At 40.6% G+C, this 23,627-nt stretch overlaps 1 protein-coding gene across 2 annotated transcripts in view; it reads left to right on the top strand.

The window, feature by feature from the left end:
• The window catches only part of RGL1 (ral guanine nucleotide dissociation stimulator like 1), a 156,918-nt gene that overhangs the window by 24,138 nt on the left and 109,153 nt on the right, over positions 1-23,627 (top strand). For both annotated transcript variants that reach the window (XM_032772943.2, XM_032772941.2), the window contains exon 2: positions 6,400-6,557. In XM_032772943.2, the coding sequence (XP_032628834.1) occupies positions 6,549-6,557 (9 nt within the window). In that variant the 5' untranslated portion in view covers positions 6,400-6,548. The remainder of the gene's footprint in view (positions 1-6,399; positions 6,558-23,627) is intronic.

Genomic DNA, 23,627 nt, shown 5'->3' with positions numbered 1-23,627 from the left:
TAGTTTAAACTGAACTAACTCATGATCACTCGAACCAAGATTGTCCTCTATAACCAGCTCTTCTTTGAGGTCCTTGCTCGCTACTTACCATTACTAAATCTAAAATGGCATCCCCTCTTGTTGGTTCAGTGACTGGTAAAGAAATCTGTTGGATTTATATCTGGGACCTACCATTATTAGTAGCACTTGTCCTCCGATCTATAGCTGGGAAATAAAACATTCCCCTAATCACACAATGCCCAGCATTATTTATTTCATTAAAAATATGAAAGAGATTTCTGTCCATATCCAAATTGGATTCTGGGAGTCTGTAGAAGACCCTAATCACTGTGCCAGTAGAACCTCTCTCTTACTTCTCTTCTCCAAAAAGATTTTGACCCATGTGATTGCCTTAAAAATCACGTGGTTTTAAAAATACTATATGTTGTGTTTTTTGTTTGCCTTCTGGTGTGGGAGTCTTCAGCATTCATGGTTTCAAACGTTTCTCCACAATTATGAGGTCTAGAATCTTACTTCTCTCTCTCTTCTTAACGATTTTTCAGGTAATAACATGGTTCCATCAGCTGGGGCTTTTAGGAAAACATGAGATATCATAACATGTCAAATTTCACAATTTTATTGCAACATGACACTGTGATGGAGTAGGGGCTGTCTGTGTGAGGAATGGGAGAAGAGGGGAGGACTTTAGGGGATGGACGATACCGGAGCCTGTAACCTGAGCTAGGTAAGGGAGGGGAAGGGTCAACACCTTTGCCCGGGAAGGAAGAAAAGGAAGGGGCCGGCAGGAGGGAAGGAGGTGTTCAGTTTGGGTTTGGGGCTGTGGGGCGGAATTCAGAGTATCCTAAGCTGGGATCCATGCACCCTGAAAGCCCAGAAGGACTCGATTGAGGGGTCCTGACTGTGCCTGCAAGCTCTGCTGTAACCTGCATTCCTGTGTCCAATAAACCTTCTGTTTTACTGGATGGCTAAAAGTCACTGTGGGTTCCAAGAAGAGGGGTTCAGGGCCGGACTTCCCCACACTCCGTGACAGACACCCATTATTTATTTGTGTTGTGTCTGATGCAAATTTGAATTAGTAACATACATATATATATATATAAAATATGTCTCTGCAGCACTGATTTGCAAGTCAGTGATGACATAGTGCGTAGGCCAGTCACATGATTTTATTGTTTAGTTTTTACTTTACAGTAGTCTAGAAGTTCCAGTCAGGTTTGGTGCTAGGTGCTCTTCATATATAAACAAAGATATGATCCAGTTTATTAATCGATGAGTCTGTCGTTAAACACACAATCTAATTCCCCTTGAAGTTGATGGGAATCTTTCCACTGACTTTAGGGCAGCTGAATCAGGCCCTTAATCTATTAGATCTGTATTATCATTAGACTTTTAATGAATTTATTTAAGAAATGAGCCATAAATAATGTTTTACAAAAGGCATCATGTCTTTCTTTGAACCTTGAATGAATCCTTGTCGTTTTAGCCCCTGTCTTGGAAAAAAAAAAAAAAAAAATTTTTACTAGGCCACCAGGCCTGAATGGAGAATAGGAAGGCTAGGAAATCATTCCAGCTGTTTTCCTTTTGTTGGCACTCAGCGCTCTGAGCAGGAATTGCTGAGCAAAGAACATCATTTCCCAAGAGAGGTTCATTGGGATAGCACAAATGCAGTCTGGCTGTTTTTTAATTAAAAGCTCCTGCCAACTACTATCATGGGGAGGGGGTGGGGGGAAAAGGGAGGAATGCATGAAGACTGGAGTCCGCTTGGAAAAGAGAGAAACTGGCCTCAGAAAGCAGCAGAGCAGAGTGTTTTCTCTCTTTTAAACTCTTGCTTTTTAGCATTTTAGCATAACCAGAAGAGACCTGCTTCTGCCCTCCGCCCCCCACAAATCTGTTTTGAGTATTGCGTCTCAGCAGAGAGACTGAGTTGGAGAAGGATTGTGCAACTTTGGAAATGCTTTTGGACCAGCTAGTGGAACAAAAAAAAAGCAAATTCCTTCTCTAGAGAGGTTGCCAAATTATTGACTTACACATCACGCTACGTTATAACGATAGTACACCAGGACCAGATGTGTATTTGTGTGTCTAAACCAACTTTTAAAGCAAAAAAGTGCAGTGATTTCTTTGCTTCTCCCTTGCTCTCTAAATAAAGCTTAAGAAAACAAACCATAAAAAGTAACTGAATGGTGTTTACCCTGGGATACAGGCCTCTTCACCTCTAGCTTCCTGGTTTTAATCCAGAATAACTCTGTAATGACCAAAAGCTGTTACCACATGATGGCAGTTTGGTGGCCAGCGTGAAATGGATTTGATGACTTATTTCCAATCCTCAGTTGACAGATGTCCACATCATAAAACCCATCGTTACAGGTGATACTATCTCAGCAAAGAGATCAAGGACAGATTTAGGTTTAGGGACTGAACTGCCCTCTTCAAGGTGGCAATTTCAGGTAGGAGTTAAGGCATATAGGCAATGCATTCTGGCGAAGCTTGCATTGCATCAGTCTATGCTGTGTATCTTTTTGGGGACTTGAGGACTTACACCTCCAAGGCTTCCAGTCTGGGTCTGCTCGCCAGCACTAAAAAGGGGGAGAAAATCATGTGCCTCCTATATAGCAGTATGAAACACCTACCATTAGCCTGCTGGAATAATAGTTTATTTTAATGCATTTTGACCACCAGGATCTGGCAAGAGCATATCTATTATCCCTGCAAGTGACTCAGACATTTCTACGTCCGCAGAAAGATTTTGTGTTCATTTCATTTTTAATGTTACTTCACTCTTAAAGAACACCACCAAGTCCCTTTTTTCTGTAGTCTGTCAGAATTTTTTTCATCCAGAATTATAGAATGGCTTAACTGAAAAAAGCTTAAGAAGTGCTCCTGTCTCCAGCACTCAGATACCCAGCTCTCAGTGGGGTCCAAACCCCAAATAAATACGTTTTATCCTGTATAAAGCTTTATATGGGGTAAACTCATAAATTGTTCGCCCTCTATAACACTGATAGAGAGAGATGCACAGCTGTTTGTGCCCCGAGGTATTAATACATACTCTGGGTAAATTAATAAAAAGTGATTTTATTAAATACAAAAAGTAGGATTTAAGTGGTTCCAAGTAATTACCAACAAAATAAAATAAAACACGCAAGTCTAAACCTAATACAGTAGGAACAATGCAGGTAAATCTCACCCTCTGAGATGTTCCAATAAGCTTTTTTGACAGACTAGCATCTTTCTAGTCTGGGCCCAATCCTTTCCCCTGGTACCATCCTTGTTCCAGGTCAGGTGGTAGCTAGGGGATTTCTCATGACTTTTGTTCTGTTCCACCCCCTTATATATCTTTTGCACAAGGCGGGAACGCTTTGTCCCTCTTTGGGTTCTCACCCCTTCTTCTAAATGGAAAAGCAGAGAGTTAAAGATGGATTCCACTTCAGGTGACATGATCACATGTCACTGTAAGACTTCATTACCCACTTGCCAGCACTCAAGTATACAGGAAAACTTACAAGTAAACAGAGCCATTTACAACCAATTGTCCTGGTTAATGGGAGTCATCAAGATTCCAAGCCACCATTAATGGCCCACAATAGGACCCCAGAGTTGTATTTCATATTTCTGGTTTCAGATACATTTATACAAATGGGATGAACACACTCGGTAGATTATAAGCTTTGTAATGATACCTTAGAAGAGACCTTTTGCATGAAGTATATTCCAGTTACATTATGTTCACACTCATTAGCATATTTTCATAACATCATATGCAGTGTACCGTCACGTGCTGCTTGTGCAAATCAACACAAAACACTGTAGATTCTCTCATGCTGTGTGATGGGTTTTTTAACATTTTGCTAACACTGATGGGGTTTATAATTATTGTTTTTTAATAAATGTTTAAAATCCAAAGGACATTCCTCATCAGATCACTTTGGGGCTTCAGCTGCCTGAAATATTCTGTTACTGTGCTCATCTATTACAGCAAAGGGCACCCTGGAAATACCTAACATAGGTACTTGCCATTGTCTCTTTTAGTGCACACATTTTCTTATGATATATTAGGGTATTTTATGATTTTTAATTTTATTCCCAGGCAAACAATTATTCTTGACGTTTCTGTTATGTTTGTCTATGTAGCTATCCCTTAATCCTCTATTTTTATTATATAATTATATTCTCATTTTCTTTTGTGCTACCTACTATTCCAAATTTGGGTTCTCTCTAACATCTCCCATCATCATGGTATCCGAACGCAGAAGGATTTTCCTTTACAACGTTTCTTTTGGGTTTTGTTTTGCTTTTTGGTCTTTGGCTAGATCTTAAGGAGGGTTCAGCTGTTCAGGAATAAGGTGAAGGTTCAAAGCATGGTCAACTTCCTGTAATTGTAGGGTGTCTCTAGCACTGTGTACCTTCCTGTCTTTTGTTTCGGTATGTCTTTATTTAAAGTGGAAATAAAAATAGATGTCAGATGTCTGGAAATAGAAATGAATATTTGGCATCTGAGCACAAATGTGTCCATAATAATAAACAACTTAATCCCAAAGGACCCTAAAATGTTTACAAACTGTGGTTCAAAACTTGTCACTTACAAGTAATTCTGTTGAAGTCCATAGGAGTACTTGTGTACAAAAAGTGAACTGGATTGGGGCCTGCGTACATACTTACTTACTACAGGACCGTCATGCAGCTGCCAAACAGTGAAGAGCACAAGTGACAAGAAGGAAAGTTTTGACTAAGGACACTGGGTATACTCTTCCCAAAAGTATAAGTGGATCTGTTAATAGCTTAGCCAAACAGATGGGACCATAGTGCTAGAATCTTTACAAATACATAGGAAGACACAACCCCTGTCCCAAAGCACTTTCAATCTAAGGAAAGGCAAGATGTAGTAAGTGTGTGTAGCAGCCAGGAGGGATGTGGGACAGAGAAACAAAGTAACAGAAATAAGAATATGCATTTAGATAGGCTAGATGCATAACTTGATTGTTCTAAGTCATTTCACCTTATGTTTTTAACAGAAATAAACATTCGCAGTCCCCACTGGCCCTTTATCCAGCCATTATGAATTGGTGATCTTTTGTTGGCATCACAATAGAAGTAGATCTTGAAGAGAGATCTGAAGAAGGAAAGGACAGTGGTTTTATCACCTAGTTCAAAGTAGGTGTTCCATGCATAACGGTGACAGAGAAGAAACCATGAATATTATGGTAGGAGAAGCAGATCAATCAGAGATCAAGCCTGGCATCATTGGTAGAGTGGATGAGGCTACAGGGGTGGGAGGCCTCCAAAAAGAGCTAATCAGTAGGGAGGAGCAGAGTTGTAAGGGCCTTATAGGTGAGTACTCAATGATTGAATTCAGTGCAGCAGAAAACGGGAGCCAGTGGAGGAATTCGGAGGAGGGATGTGTTCAGAACCATGATCAAGGAAAACCATTTTAGCAGCTGCATTTGAATGGACTGGAGGAGGGGTGATGTCTGGTGCTAGGGAGGCCAGAGAGGAGATGTTTTCAGTAGTCAAGATAGGAGACAATGGTCTGGAAAGGAGTTCTAGCAGCATGGACAGAAAGAGAAGGTTGGACTTGATAGGTGTTCAACCTACCTTCCTAGTCTAGATAGGATCTTGTTTGAAAATGTTTTCCCAACCTCTTTTTCTAATCTAGTCATACCCTTATGGAGCAGGAAGCACCACGATGTGGACACAGCTTGCATGTGCAGTGCAAATGAGGGAGGAGTCTGATATGACCAGGCCGACTCTACCATTTTTGCCGCCCCAGGCAGCGTGCCGAATTGCCACTGCGGACGGCGGGGCAGTCCGTGTGCTGTTAGGGCTGCTCGCACATTTCCGGGGCGGCAATTTGGCAGCAGCTTCTGCCTTCAGCCAGAAGACAGAAGCTGTGCTGCCGTGGACAGCTGAGCATAGAAGCTGCTGCTGAATTGCTGCTTTCGTGGAAACACGCGTGCCGCCCTAACGGCACACAGACTGTCCCCGCCATCCGCGGTTGCAATTTGGCGCTCTGCCTGGGGCCAAAAACACACTGACTGCTGCCCCTTGCAGATTGTTGCCCCAAGCACCTGCTTGGAATGTTGGTGCCTGGCGCTGGCCCTGGATATGACACCCAGGTTGCAGGCCCTAGTGGCAAAGAGGTTAATGATGCATTCAACTATGACAGAGAAAGAGGAGAATTGGGAGGGTTGGAAAGTGAGATTTGAGGCTTAATCCACTATGCCATCCACTCTGACCACTGGCTTTCTATGTAACTAACGAACATTGCATGTGCCTGCCTCCTTATCTATACAATGACTATATTCAATGAACTAATCTCCTAAGAAAGAGACCATGAAAACATATAAGGAAATATGTTACTGTTTGTATTTAAAACATCTCTCCCTTATTTCTTTCACACAGATACAGAATTCCTCCTGCAAGTATCTGGTTCTGCAGAGATTTAATAGAAGACTGCACAAGCAGCATCTAGAACCAAAGCACTCACTAAGCCTGGAGAGTACACGGCACTGACGTATGGACCACTATCCCCAATATGGGATACTTTAGAGATGGAGGAGGTAAATCAACTGGAGGTGACAAACTGTTATTGCTGTGCCCTTTTTACCCCATCCAATTTAATAGATCCGAAGTTTTATTCAGAATCATGATAATCAATAAACAAGGGCGGCCCTAGACTAGCTGCCAGGAGCTGGCACCGTAGGCGAACCATGCAATCGGCGCCTCCACCCCCAAACCCTAATGGCAGATCTAGGCTGAGGTTTTTCATAAACTGGAAAACATTTTGCCCCTTTTTTTCCTTTTAATGTTTTTTAACCTTTTTTAAAAAAAAACAAAAAACAAAACAGAGGCTAAATTATTCGGTTTGTCCATCCATCTGTCCAACCAATGTTTCTCAGATCGGTTAAAATAGAGACATGAAATTTTCAGAATAGATTTGTACATGACAGCTAGATGATATTTCAGTCCAATTTCAAATAAAAATGCATTAAAAATGTTAGTTATAATTTTTAGTATTACAAATCCAAAATCATCCATTACGCTATCCTGCTTTAACTGACATTACCACCACATCCAATATAGAAAGAAATAAGAAAACGCTTCAATGATCTTTAACTTCATTTACAAAACACTCTGAATAAAAAACATTCTGTGCTCTTAAAACATGACTTCTCTTGCTTTAAGTTTTGAAAATTTAATCTCTAGTTCTTTTAGATCCAGTTTTCCAGCTATTTCAAGCTCTATTGACATTGTGGCAAGTCCAACAAGTCTCTCTTGCACCATTGTTGAACGCAGCTATGTTATTATCAATTTTAAACTTTGAGAAGCTCTGTTTCCCCACTAGCTATGGAAACTGGCAAAGTTAAAAGAATGCGTAGAGCTAGAAAAATGTTGGAAAACTGTCTGAGAGTTTATATTTGCAAACAAACTTCAGTACTTCTTCAGAAGTGGAATGTTTCTTAAGTTGTCTTGAAACAGCCTGAAGCTCACTACACAAATCTGTAGCATCAATGTCTTTTGAATTTTCATGAATCAATGCCAACTCCAGTTTTATACAAAATTCTCTTATCTGTTTTGCTGTTTTCTTTTGGAAGCTTTGAATATCATATAGAAAGCCAAATACTGACTCTACTGCTGTATCTGTTGTAATCTTTCATCAACCGAGTGAATAGCAGTATCAAGGACATCACTGGCAAGGAGGGTTTGGACCTGCTGCCTTGGCCTACCTCTGGGCTGCCCTCTGCAACCCCTAGTACCTCTTGGCCTTCTGCTAGGCTGCAGCCTGGGGCTTTCCAGGCTGGAGCTCCCCAGCTCCTCTGCCTTTCCCCAGCCCTGCTTCACTCAAGTACCCTGTCTCTAGCTTCCTGCAGCCAGGCCCTTCTCCCTCTACAGGAAGAGGAAGACTGCTTGGGCCTCTGGCTCACAGCCTTTTATAGGGGCCAGCTGGGCCTGATTGGGGCATGGCCACAGCTGAGCCTACTTTCCCCAATCAGCCCAGGCTACTTGCCCCAGCCACAGCCCTCTCCTGGGCTGTTTCAAGCCCCACAGGGCAAGAGAGAGTAATCACTCCGCTACACCACAAAATGAGTGAAGTCACAAATTTGAACTTGCAGAAGCTCTTGCAAATGGCTTTTCCATCTGAACATGCCATATTGCCAGATGATCCAGTAAAGGTAGTATCATCCGAAATTTCAATTCGAGTATCATAAATGCTTCCAAGTTGATAGCGAAGAGGCTTCAAAGCATCAATGCGACTCTCCAATCTTGTCTGACAAAGTGGTTTCACGGTTAGAGAATTCACATGGTGAGTCAGAATCTCCCAGTGGCGTGTTGAGCCTGAGAAAAACACATAAACACATTGCAGTAGGTCAAAGCAACTGCTTGCCTCCAAACAGCATCTAGCAGCATCATTGACAACCAAATTCAGAGAATGTGCACTGCAAGGAACAAAAAAGGCCCTAGGATTGATTTACATCATTCTCCTTTGCACACCATTGTCTTTACCCTTCATATTACTCCCATTATCATAGCCTTGGCCACATAAGTTTTCAACAGATAATGACATTGTTTCAAGCACTTGTAGAATAGTTTCAGTCATAAATGCTCCAGTTGCCTCCTTCAGTGATACAAAACCCCAAAAATGTTCCTTTATGAGCATTTCAACATTATCTTCATCTGCAGACTTTTCCATATCCACAAAACGAATGATCATCATCATTTTGTTCAACATGACTCACATCTGGTGTACAATCCAGTATTATTGAAAAGTATTTTGCAGAATGGGCAGCTTCTACAATTTTCTTTTTAATGGCATTTGCTAGGATTTGAATTAGTTCATTCTGCATATTTTTTCCTATGTAGTGAACCTGTGTTTCATGATCAGTTATTTTACATTGATCCAGTCATGAAGAAGCATCTAACAAAGGTAGGTATTCAGCAGGTTTTAAAAAGTTTCCATTACCTGGAGTGTATAATTTTTCATTTCTGCCGCAGCCACAGAATGCTAAATTTTGCCCACCGAAAACTCTCACACGCTCTAATATTTGTTGCCAATATTCTTCTTTTTCCTCGATCACACATACATTTTCTTCATCAATGGTTTTTCCTTTTTTCAATAGTAATTCAAGTTCTTTCCAGTTTTGAAACATTCCAAATGTTCTATACCTCTTCCATATGAAGAGAGAATTGAAGATATGTTTTTCCAGTCCTTCGAACCATTTTTAGAAAGTGATGTACCAATTGCTTGATTTCTAAACAACTTGCAGCAAAAGCAAAACACAGAGTCCTTCGACACTGAATATTGTAACCAGTTTTGATGAATTTCTTCCTCATTCATGAGTTTCCTCTTGTAATACTGAGCAGAAATTTTTTTTTTATTTACATCCTTAGGGAAGGGAAATTCATGAACTTGTTCGGGTCCATGTTCCACAAAAATTTGCCGCACACTGTCGTCACATCTGGGCCATGAAGCTGGGTCCCCATGCTGTAATTTGTTTATAACTTCCTCATCCTTTCTTCCTTCTACTTCATTTACTTCAATTTCTCTCTGAAGGTAAATACATTTTGTCCACTTCCATATCAGTCTGATGCTGTGAGCTGCCTTCATCTAGAAGTAAGTTTCCATCATGTTGAGTTTCCAAACTGCTTTTTTGTGGATGTGAGCTACCCTCATCTCAAAGTAATATACCTTCATCTGGATGTTCCAAACGGCTGCAAGTAAAATTCCTACATCTGGATGCTATGAACTGCTTCCATCTTTATTTGGATTAAAGAGAAGATATTTCAGGAAGGATCCCTGCTGATTTGCTTGGTCGTTTTCCTTCTCAGCCTTTGGTTTACGATACTCAGCTCCTGAGGGTTTTCTTTTTCCTCTTTCTGCCATGGGGCATTTGAATAGTGTTATGTACTGTGCTCCCAACTGCAAGCATTATAGCGTTAAGAATGGCTGACACACCAAATGGTTGGCAATTTAAACCACATTGCAGCCATCCCAATACGTCTTTTCACTGCTTAAAGGTTCAATGATTAGTAACATACACTCACTTACCTATTAAAAGAGTTAGTTACAGTGTTTACACGGAAACAAAATGACCTTTTTCGATGTTGTAGCCCGACGCCAGTTGTTTGGAAACTAATCCCCTTCCTCATGGTTACTCGCTTGGAGTGTGACATCATCACTTTTGTAGTCTATTAAACGTTAACACTGTTACTTTTCTTTTATGGACCTTATTTAGTACATGTGAACCAGTTATAACAAAAGTTCATAATTATACAGCCCGATAACGCCAAGGTTTAATAACGCTTAAAGATAGTCACATTTTGGATTTATAATGCTGAAAGACATTATTCTTTATTCTTTGGCACCAAGAAACACAATTTTCCACAGTATTTGTTCAGTTCTTCACCATCTACCTGCGACGTGTTAAAATGACCATTGGACATCTATCAACTTGCGATTATCTCCGCTCTACATGAATTTCCAGCTATGCACCCTTGATGTATATTCGAATTAGGTGTCGCTAGCATTGCAGCTCTTGCTGCTGGCAGATGTGTTTCATGGTGACTGAGTTATTGCTTATCAAAATTGCAGAGTGGATCACCTTGACCCTATGTCACAAATTGGAAAAAAAATTTTGCTAAAATATTTATTTTGCAGTAAATAAAAGATTTCACATATTAATAAATGCTCAGAAATGTAGAGAAATGAATTCTAATACATATTCCCTCCGTACATGCACAGGCATTGAAATAATGACGTGTTTGTCATTTTTTTGTATTTTTTTCATCTTTTTCATTTTTTCATTTATTTTATTTTTTAATTTTATTTTTTCCTCGAATTTGGTGCCCCATTTAACTTATCACCCTAGGTGACTGCCTTGTTCACCTATATGGACGGGTCAATAAAGCCCTATAGTTTCAGTTAGGAAATGAGCAGCAGATGGAAACAGAGTTATGTGGTTGTAGTTGTGTGTGTTGTGTATATTAATTTCAGTATTGTTTATTCTGTATGTCTTTTTAGTTCCATTGTTTAGATTTGAAGGGGAGAGCAAGGAGCAGTGCTCAAAAGAAAATTGTAAAGAATGGAGAGCTCTGATATAATGGTGCATAATGTTGTGTTCAACTCTGGAGCTGATGGTACATGGAGGTAATAAAGTTATACAGGATGGGTAGAATGAATGCTACAGAATAGATTCAAAGGGGCACACTGATAAGTAATGAATTCTTACTTCACTTTAATGTTCTCCACTTTGTTCCAGTGAAGCAGAAGAAGATGCTGCTTCTGGTTGAACTCCAAGAAAAAGAAAGAGTGAGGTCCCAATCCAACTGAAATATTGGAGTCTTTCTGTTGACTTCAAGGGTAGTTGGACTGAGCCCTAAATCCTGCTTTCAGTTACATCAGCGAGACTCCATTGACTTCAGTGGATTTACATCATTGTAACTGAGAACAGAATTGGGCTTAGTGTGCTCATTCTGATTCACAGCCTGTGAGTGCCTTTTCCAGGTCCATTTTAAGAATGGGGTGACCTGGGGAGGAAGTTAAGGAATCCAAATGCAAGATTCTGGATTCCCTGACATTTTGAAGCCCTCTTATTTTTCTAAGATTGTCACCTGGCAAAGCTCTCAAAATGCTGGATTTCTGAATGGTTGGCCAGGGCGTAAATTATTTACTTCCGGCTGAAACATCCCACGGAAGAGTTCAACCTGTGTGTTTCTTTCTTTCTTTCTTTCTACTATAATAGAAACCACAAAATAGTGTAATGGTTGATTATCAGTTGCTCTCTATTATTGATTCCGACTGTCTTAGGGGACAAGAAGGTAGTGTTAGCATATGGCTCAGCTTTGCTTTGTGGTTCTGGGCTGGTCCCTACACCTACACAATTCACAAGATGATACTTTAATGTTCTAATTAAACCTTTTGAACTTAAGATGCAGAGTTAATTTTGGAATTTAAATCCTGGTCTTTGAAATAGATATTTTAGAAACTATTAACTAATTCTTAGGGCAGTAGCTGTTATAGGGGCAGCTAATAAAACTAATCTCTGGAACTAGCCTCTTTAGAAGTAATAAAACTAAATTATTGAATTGGCCTCTTTTGAAATCTGGGCATCTTCAAAGTGAATGAGTCAACTAAAGACAAGCCAACTGATTGCAATTGAATGGGTGGGAGGGGCAAAGTCCTTTTTGCTTTGAACTAGTTAAGATATAAAGACAGAGCTAACTGTCAGAAGTCTGTCCCAGAGCAGAGAGAGGCCCCAGATAGAGTGAAAGGTACTGATAGTGCCTTGAATAAGGGAGCCCACAATTTACTTACTGAGTTCAGCATCCTCTGGGGAATAATTGTAATAAAACTAGCATTGTTATGCAAAATTTTAGAAAGGGGAATTAAAGAAAAATAAGGCTAGTCAAAAAGACCCTAGAATCAAAATTAGGGAAATTAAAATCCTTAGTCAGCATGGATACTACTTAACCATACCATAAAAGAGTCATGGAAGGCATGCATACCCCAAGTGAAAAAGGGAAGCAGAAAGACAAGAAGAAAAACATTCTGATTAAGTAGGAAGTTTCACGAGGTTATTCAAACTGAATCATCCTTTAGAGAATGGAAATCAAACCCGTGGAAGAAGAAAGGATCCTAAAGTATGGCATATAAAATGGAAATTAGAAGGGTGTTTGAGAAGCAAACAGCCAAAGACATACTCCAGCCCCACCCCCGTGCCAGCTTTGTAAGTTTATCAAAAGCAAGAAGCTCACTAGAGAATTGATAGGTCTGCTAGACTACCGGGGAGTTAGAGGAGCAATTAAGGAGGATGAGGACTTTTCAAAGTTTTTAACAATTTCTTTGCTGTGGTTTTCACCACAGTGAATGTGTTTGTGCCTGCTGCTGATTGGAGTATTAATAATTACTTGAATGAGGAGGAAAAAATCCCAGAGGAGGCCTATAGAGAAGGAAACAGTATGTTGGAAATTACTCTTTAAATGGGTACTTGTATCAGAGGCCAGTTTGGGTCTCAAAGCATGAATAAGCTCCTCGCCCCCGCAACTCAACTTTGCAAGCAAAAGGAGAAACTGCTTGCTTCACCACCAGAAAACTTTTCCTTTTTCAGTAGTATGCTATCCCATGAAGATGTCTTTTAGTATTACAATATGTTTGTGTAGGACTCGATAATAGGATGTTATTTTGGGATGAAGGAGAAAACCTGGTTTGGATGCTTTAGTAGAGCAGAGGAAAGGATGGAGAACGCATTTCTTCCTCAAAAAGGAAGGAAGGAGGTGGAGAAATGAGCAAAGTCCCCTTTCCCTCTCTTCTAGCAATAGACACCTGGCTATCCCTTCTTGGGTCAGTAGTGAGATGAGATGGTTGGAGGACTGTTGGCTCTCTTGTTGTTTCTGGGGAAAATGCTCTCCAAAAATCTGAGCAATTTGTAGATTATTAGATTTTTGAGAGAAAAAGAAACTTATTGCAAAGAATAAGAAACGCAGAAATTCAGGAAATTTGTTCAACCCTTGTGTGGTTCCAAAGTCTGAACAGTCACTGCATGTCTGGGGCTAAATCCCCTTGGTCTGGCTAAATCTGCTTGCTATTCTGGCAGCACAAAGTGGATTTAAAGCTGGTTTATGACATCAGCTCAGTCCTCCCACTGCACAGAGGAATCCTCCAGTGCCCTAAAACTAGTGTAGTTTTATGCTGTTCCCTCACAGTCCAACATATATGGGGTATAACTAGGAGAAAATGGGTTATGGCCAGAGCATTGCTTCACTTCTGCAGTCCATGGCGGTTGGATTGCCCCCTGGAGGCTGCTGCAGCCAGCACAACTAAGAGCCACCGTAAGTCCACTCTATGTTGGTCATTGGTGGCAGCCTGGCTGTTCAAGGATCAGGGTGCTACAAAGACTTAGTGTCATGTTTGTGCTGTTCTTCCCCAAGTTGTGCTGGTGGCAGAAGGGACAGTCCTGAGGATCTGGCCTGCAGTATCTACTACTTTGTTTTATAAAGTACTTTGGGATATCCAGGATATGAAAGGCACTATATAAAACCAGATTGGTCCACATGAATGCATAAGAAGCATACTGAACAGCAGGGAAATTAGAAGCATGTGTGTATAGAGTAGGCTAAAACATTGCTGCAAAATAAAAAGCAGTGGGGGCTAAGCATCAAGGACTAAAAAATGAAAGAGAGGCTAAATCAGAAAGGGAGGAAAGAATATCTGGAAGAGAGACACTGAGGGGAAAGGTGGGGCTCATAATTGAAAATAACAAAGAAACCTAGTAAGTAGCAGAGATTTGTGCTATGGAAGATCAGGGGACAAGGGAGAGCAAGAACCAAATGAAACTAAGGCAGGAGGATGGAGATGTTTAAATGCTGGATTTATTTTTTAAACTCTCAAAATACAACAGCTAGCACAACTAAGAAACAAATATTACTATATAAGGTGTTTTTGTTTTTGTTTTAACCTGAGAATGGAAAGCAAACAAGATGGTGCATGTGTATGTAAGTCCTGGCTCACTTAAATTTGACTGAGACAAAAACCTGAAGAATCTGTAAGTCCCTTTCAGGTGTGATTCTGTCTTTCACATCTCAGTGGAGTCTCTTGATAGGTATATCTCCATATAATAATCTTATAGAACTGGAAGGGACCTTGAAAGGTCATTGAGTCTAGTCCCCTGCCTTCACAGCAGGACCAAGTACTGTCCTTAGCAGACTTTTTGCCTCAGATTCCTAAATGGCTCCCTCAAGGATTGAACTCGCAATCCTTGGTTTAGCAGGCCGATGCTTGAACCACTGAGCTATACCTCCCCCAATAATTGTAATGTGTGACATCTTGGTGCTGCTCCAATTATATCAATATCTTACAAGGGCTGAAATCCACTAATTTGACCAAAGACATTTAAAAAGGAAAATCAGTCCAGCAGTTTGGAGTTTCACAAAACCACTGATTTTTATCCTCTTTTGAAAACAATTGTTTTTTTTTACAAAGAAATTACTGAGTGGAGCATGTCAGTGAGTGACAGCATGTTCACTGTTGTGATGTAACAGTGGTGTGGTAGTGACCACTGTTTTTATAGTGATGTAAAGATTTCCAGGTTATATTAGCCTTCTGTTTTCAGTCAGCCATCATATTCCGAAAAATACTAATTTTGGAGTAGTTGGATTTTTCCTGTCATTGAGGTGGATTCTGGCCTCCCAGCAATGTAAATTGATAGGAGCTCCACTGATGTCAATTGAGTTACCTATAGTCAGACTGAAATGTATCAATGACTTTTCTTTATATCTGCTGAAAATCTGAAAAGTATCAACAAAGGTTTTTTAAAATGGTGCAAATGAGAGGAGAATCAGGCCTTTGGACTCTAGTCAAAGAGAATTTTTTTGGAAAGTTTTAACAGAACATTTAATCCATTTGTGAATATGAGGAGAGAGGAAAAAATATTTTTTGCTCCCTTCTTTTGAACAGCTCTACAGTCTAAGTGGCTGGGGGCTGTGTGCTAAAATCTGGCATGGAAATAGCCCTAATTGTGGGGAAATGCCTTAGAGTTTTTGGCTTTGATTTGACCCAGTTATGAGCCTTAGAAAATCACATACAGAGTATGCACTTTAGGTCTGTCTTTAAAGCTTGTAAAGGCTGCAGCGGAGGGAAGATTTGCTGTAAATGCAGGCATGTGTAGCCAATTAGGTAGTAAAAACTACTGACAGATATTGCTGTGAAGAGATGGGGACACCTGGAACTGCAGAAAGGGCTGCAGACCTTGTAAGATTCATAGGAGTTGAGGGAAGATTCTTAAAACTCTATAATGTCTCAGGCCTTGGCTACACTGGCGCTTTACAGCACTGCAACTTTCTTGCTCAGGGGTATGAAAAAAACACCCCCCTGAGCGCTGCAAGATCCAGCGCTGTAAAGCGCCAGTGTAAACAGTGCCACAGCGCTGGGAGCACAGCTCCCAGCACTGCAAGCTAAACCCCATGAGGATGTGGAGTACGTGCAGCGCTGGGAAAGCTCTCTCCCAGCGCTGGCGCTGCGGCCACACTCGCACTTCAAAGCGCTGCCGCGGCAGCGCCTTGAAGTTTCAAGTGTAACCATACCCTTGCTGTGCACAAGGGCTCCTAGGAGCTCTTGCCACTGCTCTTACAGATATTGTAAGTCCCATCGGGGTAGAAGAGAGGTTCTGTGGTTCTTGTAAGGAGTGGAGGAGACGAGAGAGGATTCCTGTGCGCTTTGTAATGTGAATCGGAAAGAGTTCCACTCTGACACACGTTAGCAGCTCCATAGTTTATACAGCTCACAGGATGGGGATTTCATCCTGGGTACCTCCTCAAGTGCATAGACTAGAATAATCCAGCGAAGAATCCTGTGGCACCTTATAGACTAACAGAAGTTTTGGAGCATGAGCTTTCGTGGGTGAATACCCACTTCATCGGATGCATGTAGTGGAATTTCCAGGGGCAGGCATATATATGCAAGCAGTAATCATGCTAGAAGATACGGGTTAGTGTCAATCGGAGGATTGGAGCTTGTTCTAGCAGTTGAGGTGTTTGAAAACCAAAGGAGGAGAAACTGGTTTTGGTAGTTGGCAAAGCCATTCACAGTCTTTGTTTAATCCTGAGTGATGGTATTCAAATTGCAGATGAACTGAAGCTCAGCAGTTTGTCTTTTGAAAGTTTCTCTTTCTTTGCTGCTTTTACAGATCCAGACAACATGGCTCCCCTGATACCTTAGAATAATCCCAGTGTTTCTAGGGAACAAACCTGTACAGATTATGAAGTTACAGTCGTTGGTTTTTCCCCTTTGTTTTGTTTTTTTGTTTGCAAGCAGCATTGTTTCAAAGTCTTGGCAAGTGAAACTCCTTTGCATATAAGTAGTACAAGGTTGGTATACATGCAGGAAAGTATATCCTATTTATATTGTGTACAGCTGAGACACCTACTTGCCCATGTAACTGTAGTCTCTATCACATATTATGCGCAAGTCGTTGAGTTAGGTTGCTGTTTGTCAAGGATCTTCCACTCTGAAACTTTAGGTACAATGTGGGACCTGCATGGACACTCTAAGATTAAATTACTAGCTTAGATCTGCGTACTTCTGCCACCATCCAGAATTTCAGTGTCTTGGATCACTTCTTGTCCCCCCCCAAACCTTCCTCCGCTGGGCAGCTGAGAGGTCCGTTCACCAGTTCCCTGGTGGAACACCAGATTTCAACCCCTTGGATCTTAAAACAAGGAGGAATTTTAACCATCCCCTCCTCCCCCCACCAATCCTGGTGGACGTCCAGTCAATCCCCCTGGATCTTTTAAAACAAGAAAACTCAATCAGGTCTTAAAAAAGAAAGCTTTTAATTAAGAAAAGAAAGGTTTAAATCATCTCTGTTTAAAATAAGGATGGAAAAATACTTTAAGGTGAATGCAGATTCATATAGCCCAGAGGAACCCCCTCTAGCCTTAGGTTCAAAGTTACAGCAAACAGAGGTAAAATCCTTTCAGCAAAAAAGTAACATTTACAAGTTGAGAAAACAAAAATAGGACTAACCCGCCTTGCCTGGCTATTACTTACAATTTTGAAACATGAGAGACTGATTCAGAAAGATTTGGAGAGCCTGGATTGACGTCTGGTCCCTCTTAGTCCCAAAAGCGAACAACCCCCAAAACAAAGAGCACAAACAAAGACTTCCCTCCACCAAGATTTGAAAGTATATTGTCCCCCTATTGGTCCTCTGGTCAGGTGTCAGCCAAGTTTACTGAGCTTCTTAAGCCTTTACAGGTAAAAGAGACATTAACCCTTAACTATCTGTTTATGACAGTGTTCATTCTTAACTTTGGTGTTTCCTGATTTAGAGCTCTTAACTATGCAACCTTAATATTCTGTTAACATAGTTTTGTGTAGGCAGTATATATTGTATTTCCTTTAGCATTTTACAATCATGCTGGGGAATTTAATGACTTTAAGGCTTCTGCTACCTACTAGCTTCACAAGAAGGGTTGAACTGCTCAGGGCTAGTTTTAGGGGCAGGTGAGTTGGGGGATCGCCCTTCATGCCAGCTTTCAGGGGGATGCCACACTGCTTTTTTCTTTTTGGTCCATTGTTTCAGGAGTGACGGCTCGAATATGTTTTTCTGCCATGACTGGCAAAACCCTTAGTCCTGGCCCTGAATCTAGTGGGCTCATAGGACCTAGTTTGATGTAGTCATTTATATCTTGCAAATTGATTGTAGGGTGGGTGTAAAACCTACCATTCTACTCTGGTAGCATTTTACCCTGACCTTACACAGGTGTAAATGACTCAGTAAGATTCCAAGCATTGGAGAATAAGCACCATAGTCTGTAGTACCGTGCTCACTGTCTGGAATTGAAATGATGGAAGCAGTTCTTTCCTTTCCTGTAAGCTAATTTTCATTTTGATTAATACACTTAAGTGGCTTGAAAATTATGTAATTTTTGATCCCAGCAGTTTTTTCCAGTTGATCCATTGTGTGTGTACTGAGTGTCATTCATTTGAAAGGTTTCAGAGGGGTAGCCCTGTTAGTCTGTATCAGCAAAAAGAACGAGAAGTCCTTGTGGCACCTTAGAGACTAACAAATTTATTTGGGCATAAGCTTTTCTGGGCTAAAACCCACTTCATCAGATGCATGCGGTGGAAAATACAGTAGGAAAATATATACACACACACACAGAGAATATGAAAAAATGGAGATTGCCATACCAACTCTAATGAGACTAATCAATTAAGGTGGGCTATTATCAGCAACAGGAAAAAGAACTTTTGTAGTGATAATCAGGATGGCCCATTTCAGACAGTTGACAAGAAGGTGTGACTAACAATAGGGGGGAAAATTACCCAGCTACTCTCAGTCTTTAGTCAAGCCTAATTTAATGGTATCCAATTTGCAAATTAATTCCAGTTCTGCACTTTCTTGTTGGAGTCTGTTTTTGATGTTTTTTTGTTGAAGAATTGCGACTTTTAGGTCTGTAATTGAGTGTCCAGAGAGGTTGAAGTGTTCTCCAATTGGTTTTTGAATGTTATAATTCTTGACATCTGATTTGTGTCCATTTATTCTTTTGCACAGAGACTGTCCGGTTTGGCCAATGTACATGGCAGAGGGGCATTGCAGACATATGATGGCATATGTCACATTGGTAGAGGTGCAGGTGAACAAGCCCCTGATGCTGTGGCTGATGTCATTAGGTCCTGTGATGGTGTCCCTTGAATAGATATGTGGATAGGGTTGGCAACGGGCTTTGCTGCAAGAATAGGTTCCTGGGTTAGTGTTTTTGTTATGTGGTATGTGGTTGCTGCTGCTGCTGCACCAATGTAGCATTTCTGGTATAGATCTGCTCTAAGACAGTGTAAAGAGGCCTTAGTGTTAATGAGAATCTGCCAAGTGACTGCCAAGTCGGTCTAAAACACTACCTTTCTGGTGTAAATGACCACATAATAAAGTGAAGGGCAACAGAGAATCAGGTCTGTACAGTATTAAAGGAATGCTAGTGAATTACTTTATGTATAGTAGGATGGTGATACTACTAAAGGGGAGTACATAATAGCCACAGCCAATAAATCACTAAAATTCTGTATAAAATGTAAAGGTTTGTGTTTTGCTTTTTATAATGTGTGCATTCTAGTTCACTTGTGAGTCATTTTTTGTGCACATTTATTTAACTTTCTTTTAAAATGGGTTAAATCTCAGGAATTCTACAGAACTCTCTCTCTAACCAAGGCTTCCCTGCATGTGCTGCTTTGCAATCTGGTTATCTTCTTCTCTCCCTGTGTGCACACGTTTTCCGGCTGTTTGGTTCCCTTCTCTCCTGCAGATGCTGTCTAGCCACTAAGTACCCTTCATCTACTGCCTAGAGTCTGGCTACCTTGTTCCTTTTTCCCTTGTTCTCCTGGACATTCTTCTGCTAGTGGCTGGTCGTTCTGGTCCCTGAAGATGGTCCTCTTTCCTCTCCTGTTAGGCAGGAGTGGCCCCTGTTAGTCAGCAAGGTTGGTTCCTCCTTGTTTTCAGGTACTGTTGTAGGTGTTTTGACTTGTCTTTTCGATGAAGAACCTGGATGCTAGCTATAGCAACAACTAAAAATAAGGAGGGGTCAGCACTGTGCAACTATCTTAGTTCTCTGTGGACCATCCGTAAGTGCTCCATGAACCACACCAGTGATCCATGGTTCACAGCTTTGGAGCTTTCCAGGGTTAGCTATATTTTATAGTGTCACACAGTGAAAAGGGTGAGTTTGTATTCACAAATGGATTTTTAGTTCATTCTCCTTGCAAGGGTGAAAGAATGCACAAAGAGAGGCATTAGCAGAAACATATAATGTATACAGCAGAAGTGGCAGAAACACATAAGGCTTGTCTTCACTAGAAAATGTTATCATGTTTGAACACAATTATGGAGAGTCAAATTAGCTAACACATTGCTGACCAGCCAGTATAGACCATGGCAAATCTTGTTTAACTAATCATTATTAAACCTTGCTGGAACTACAAAATAGTAGTTGTAGTAACCCAAGCTACAGTTGGTTCAGAATAGTTATTCTTTTCTGTATTACCATCAGGCCATGAGATCTTTATGGATCGTCCTTTATATTAATCAGAGTCTGGATCCTCTTGGTATTGTATATGCTGTCATAAAGCATAAGTCCCAATTGTGAACCTTAGCGTCCAAAATGTGGTTGCCTGCATGAACCCTCCAAGCTTAATTACCAGCTTGGATCTGATAGCACTTCCACAAGCCAGAAATTCCAATGTCTGACTCACTCTGGTCTCCCCAGTACCTTCCCTGGGGGACCCCAAGACTCAGATGACCTGAGTCTCACAACAAAGGGAAATAACACACTTCCCTTCCCCCTCTTTACCTCCTCCCAGATCTTCCCGCCCTGGGTACACTAGGAGATACCCTGCTTAATTCCTTGAACAACCAAACACCGAGAAGATTCATCACTTTCTCTTCCCCTACACCCAGAGGCTATACAAAATTCAAGCTTTAGGTAAACTTTAAACACAGAGATTTCCTCCTCCCGGTCTTTCTTGGGGAGACCGAAATCTGTACTCAGAATTCCTAATCCCCTGAGCCTTAATAGAAAGAAAATCCAACAGTTTTTAAAAAGAAGCTTTATATAAAAAACAAAAGACATTAAAATGGTCTCTGTATCAAGGTGACAATATACAGGGTCATTGGCTTAAAAGAAAACAAAATGAATAAACAGCCTTATTCAAAAAGAAATACAATTTAAAACATTCCAGCAAACTACACACATGTAATACAAAAACAATATAAAAACCTGTATTGTCTTATACCTGTACTTACAACTGGGAAACAAAAGATTAGAAAGTCTGGAGATAGAGAGATCACTCTCAGAGCCGAGAGAGCAACAGAGATGAGACAAAGACACACACCCAAAACTTCCCTCCCTTGAGATTTGAAAAATCTTGTTCCCTGATTGGTCCTCTGGTCAGGTGTTTGGTTCCCTTTGTTAACCCTTTACAGGTAAAAGAAACATTAACCCTTACCTATCTGTTTATGACATATGCATTCTGATCTCTGCTTCTCACCTTGAATAGGTTATCAGATACCACAATGATGGAGGACTTATAATTTCCTAGATAGGCAGAAGAGAAATCTTCCCTGTGCCACTTTAGTGTTCGTATACCGGGTAGGTCTTTACGTACTTAAATTTAGCAGACACTGACTGTGTGGTAACTAGAAGGTTAAAATAAAATGAGTTTATTTTTCTATTTTTAAAGTTAATTGCAAGAACAACATTTACAATTGTCTGTCTCTACTAACCTCTAAAGGTTATATACTAGAGCAGAGAATAAAAATGGGCACCTGTGTTAGATTTCTAGCCTGTACAGTGGCCACGAGTAAAATGTTTCCTTCTCTTGAAAAAGTCTACTAGTTTGAGAGAGATTCCTTGTCCTTAATGTGGAGAATACCACTGGAATCCATCATCTCTCAACATAGAAGTTTAAGGCTGAGAATTTTAAAGCTGGCTAGGGGATTTGGACACTCAGTTTTTAACTAGGCATCCAGATCCCTTAGTTGGCTTTAAAATCCATTTCAAAGTGTGATCATTGTTAGATAATATTGGATAGAGGGCTTAATCCCACCAGGTGTAGAGCTCCCACAATTCCATTGACTTCAGGATCTAGGACTGGATTCAGCAGAATACTTACGCCTGGGCTTAAGTTCCATTGGGTGTTAAGCACATAATAACTTTAAGCACGTATTTAAATTCTTTGCTAAATTGGGGCCTTAGGTAGGGACAAATGTCAGATCAAATGAGTTGGTTGTTCCAGGCTCCATGTTAAATTTTGATTAGGCTTGGCCACGGTCGTTTTAATTTTTTCCTAGCTACTAAACTAGTGTGGGGAAATAACTTTAAAAACTAAAAAGAATGATTTAAAATGATTTAAGGAGATAGGTAAACAAAAGTCTAATTAAAGTCTCAGTTCTGATCAAGTAAACAGTAAAGATTTCCAGATAAGACTATTGTATTTTTATCTTGTTTTCCATTTCCCCTCTTTCCTACAAGCGACAGCTCTTATTGTGGAATCTAACTTCTTCCTCCAAGCTGATCCTGACACTTCCCCTCAGGATCAGCTGACTGAGGGCACTAGGGAACAAATACGCTCTGTCCTATTCCCTGCTCCCCTTTGGCTGCACCACACTTCACCTCCAAGACTCACTCAGAAATCTACTGTTTTGAAAATGTATTTAAATATGAGTGAATTTAGTGCCTATGAAAGTGAGAGATGGATGATGCTGGAAAGAGCTGGATGTCTATACCTCAATATTCCCTTCCTCCTCAGGGAAAGGAACAGGTTGGCAGAGGAGGGGGTTGGTACGATATGTACATGCTCTTACATGCTAACCTAAATAGTGACTGTGTCTGATAATAAGCCTGCCAAGATCTGACAGACTTAGACTCTGTGAAATCACAGGTTCAAATGTAGGCGAGTCCATCTTTGCAAAGTAGATAAATTAAGTTCTATGCAGATTATCGTGTGGGTTTTTTTTAAATCAATCCTTAAAATAGTGCTTCTGTCTGCTTTGCATTGACATTAGATTCCATGACATTCTGCTGCCCTTAGCCAAAAATTTCCCTTTCCCACACTGTTATGAAGTGTTTTGTCTGCAGTGGTATGGTTGCTGCCTGGCAGCCCAGAGGTGGCTGCATTTCTTTGAAGCAATTTGCAGTTCTTCAGGATGAAAAGTGATGTATAAATGCAAACTGCTGCCATAATAATTTGGTAAACAAAGAAAAGAAAAGGCTCAATGCATACTTGAATATTATCCTCCCTTCTACTGGTTGATTTATTTAGATATGGTTGGTTTTGTTTGTTTGTTTAGAAAGTATATCCGTGCCAATTACTGAAGCACCTTGGCACATTACATAATTAAAAATAACAATTTACAAATTAATCAGCTTTGTGAGCCCTTTACAGTTTCATTGAAGAACCCCTTCTGCACTTACAGAATGTCCACCCTGACCCTTGCTAATAAGTAAATCTTTGGATCTGTCAAAATCATAACCAAATAACTAATGGCCGGTTGAATCAATTACAAGGGTGGCTAGCTGTCTCACCTGCTATCTGAATGTGGAAGTGTTGACTGACATTCCTGCCTCATCTTCCCCGTGCGCCC

This window comes from Chelonoidis abingdonii, chromosome 7 (genome assembly GCF_003597395.2).
Source record: "Chelonoidis abingdonii isolate Lonesome George chromosome 7, CheloAbing_2.0, whole genome shotgun sequence".
In the NCBI taxonomy this organism is placed as follows: Eukaryota; Metazoa; Chordata; order Testudines; family Testudinidae; genus Chelonoidis; species Chelonoidis abingdonii.
Note: the sequence above shows the minus strand (reverse complement) of the source record. Positions and strands in the feature narration are given on the sequence as shown.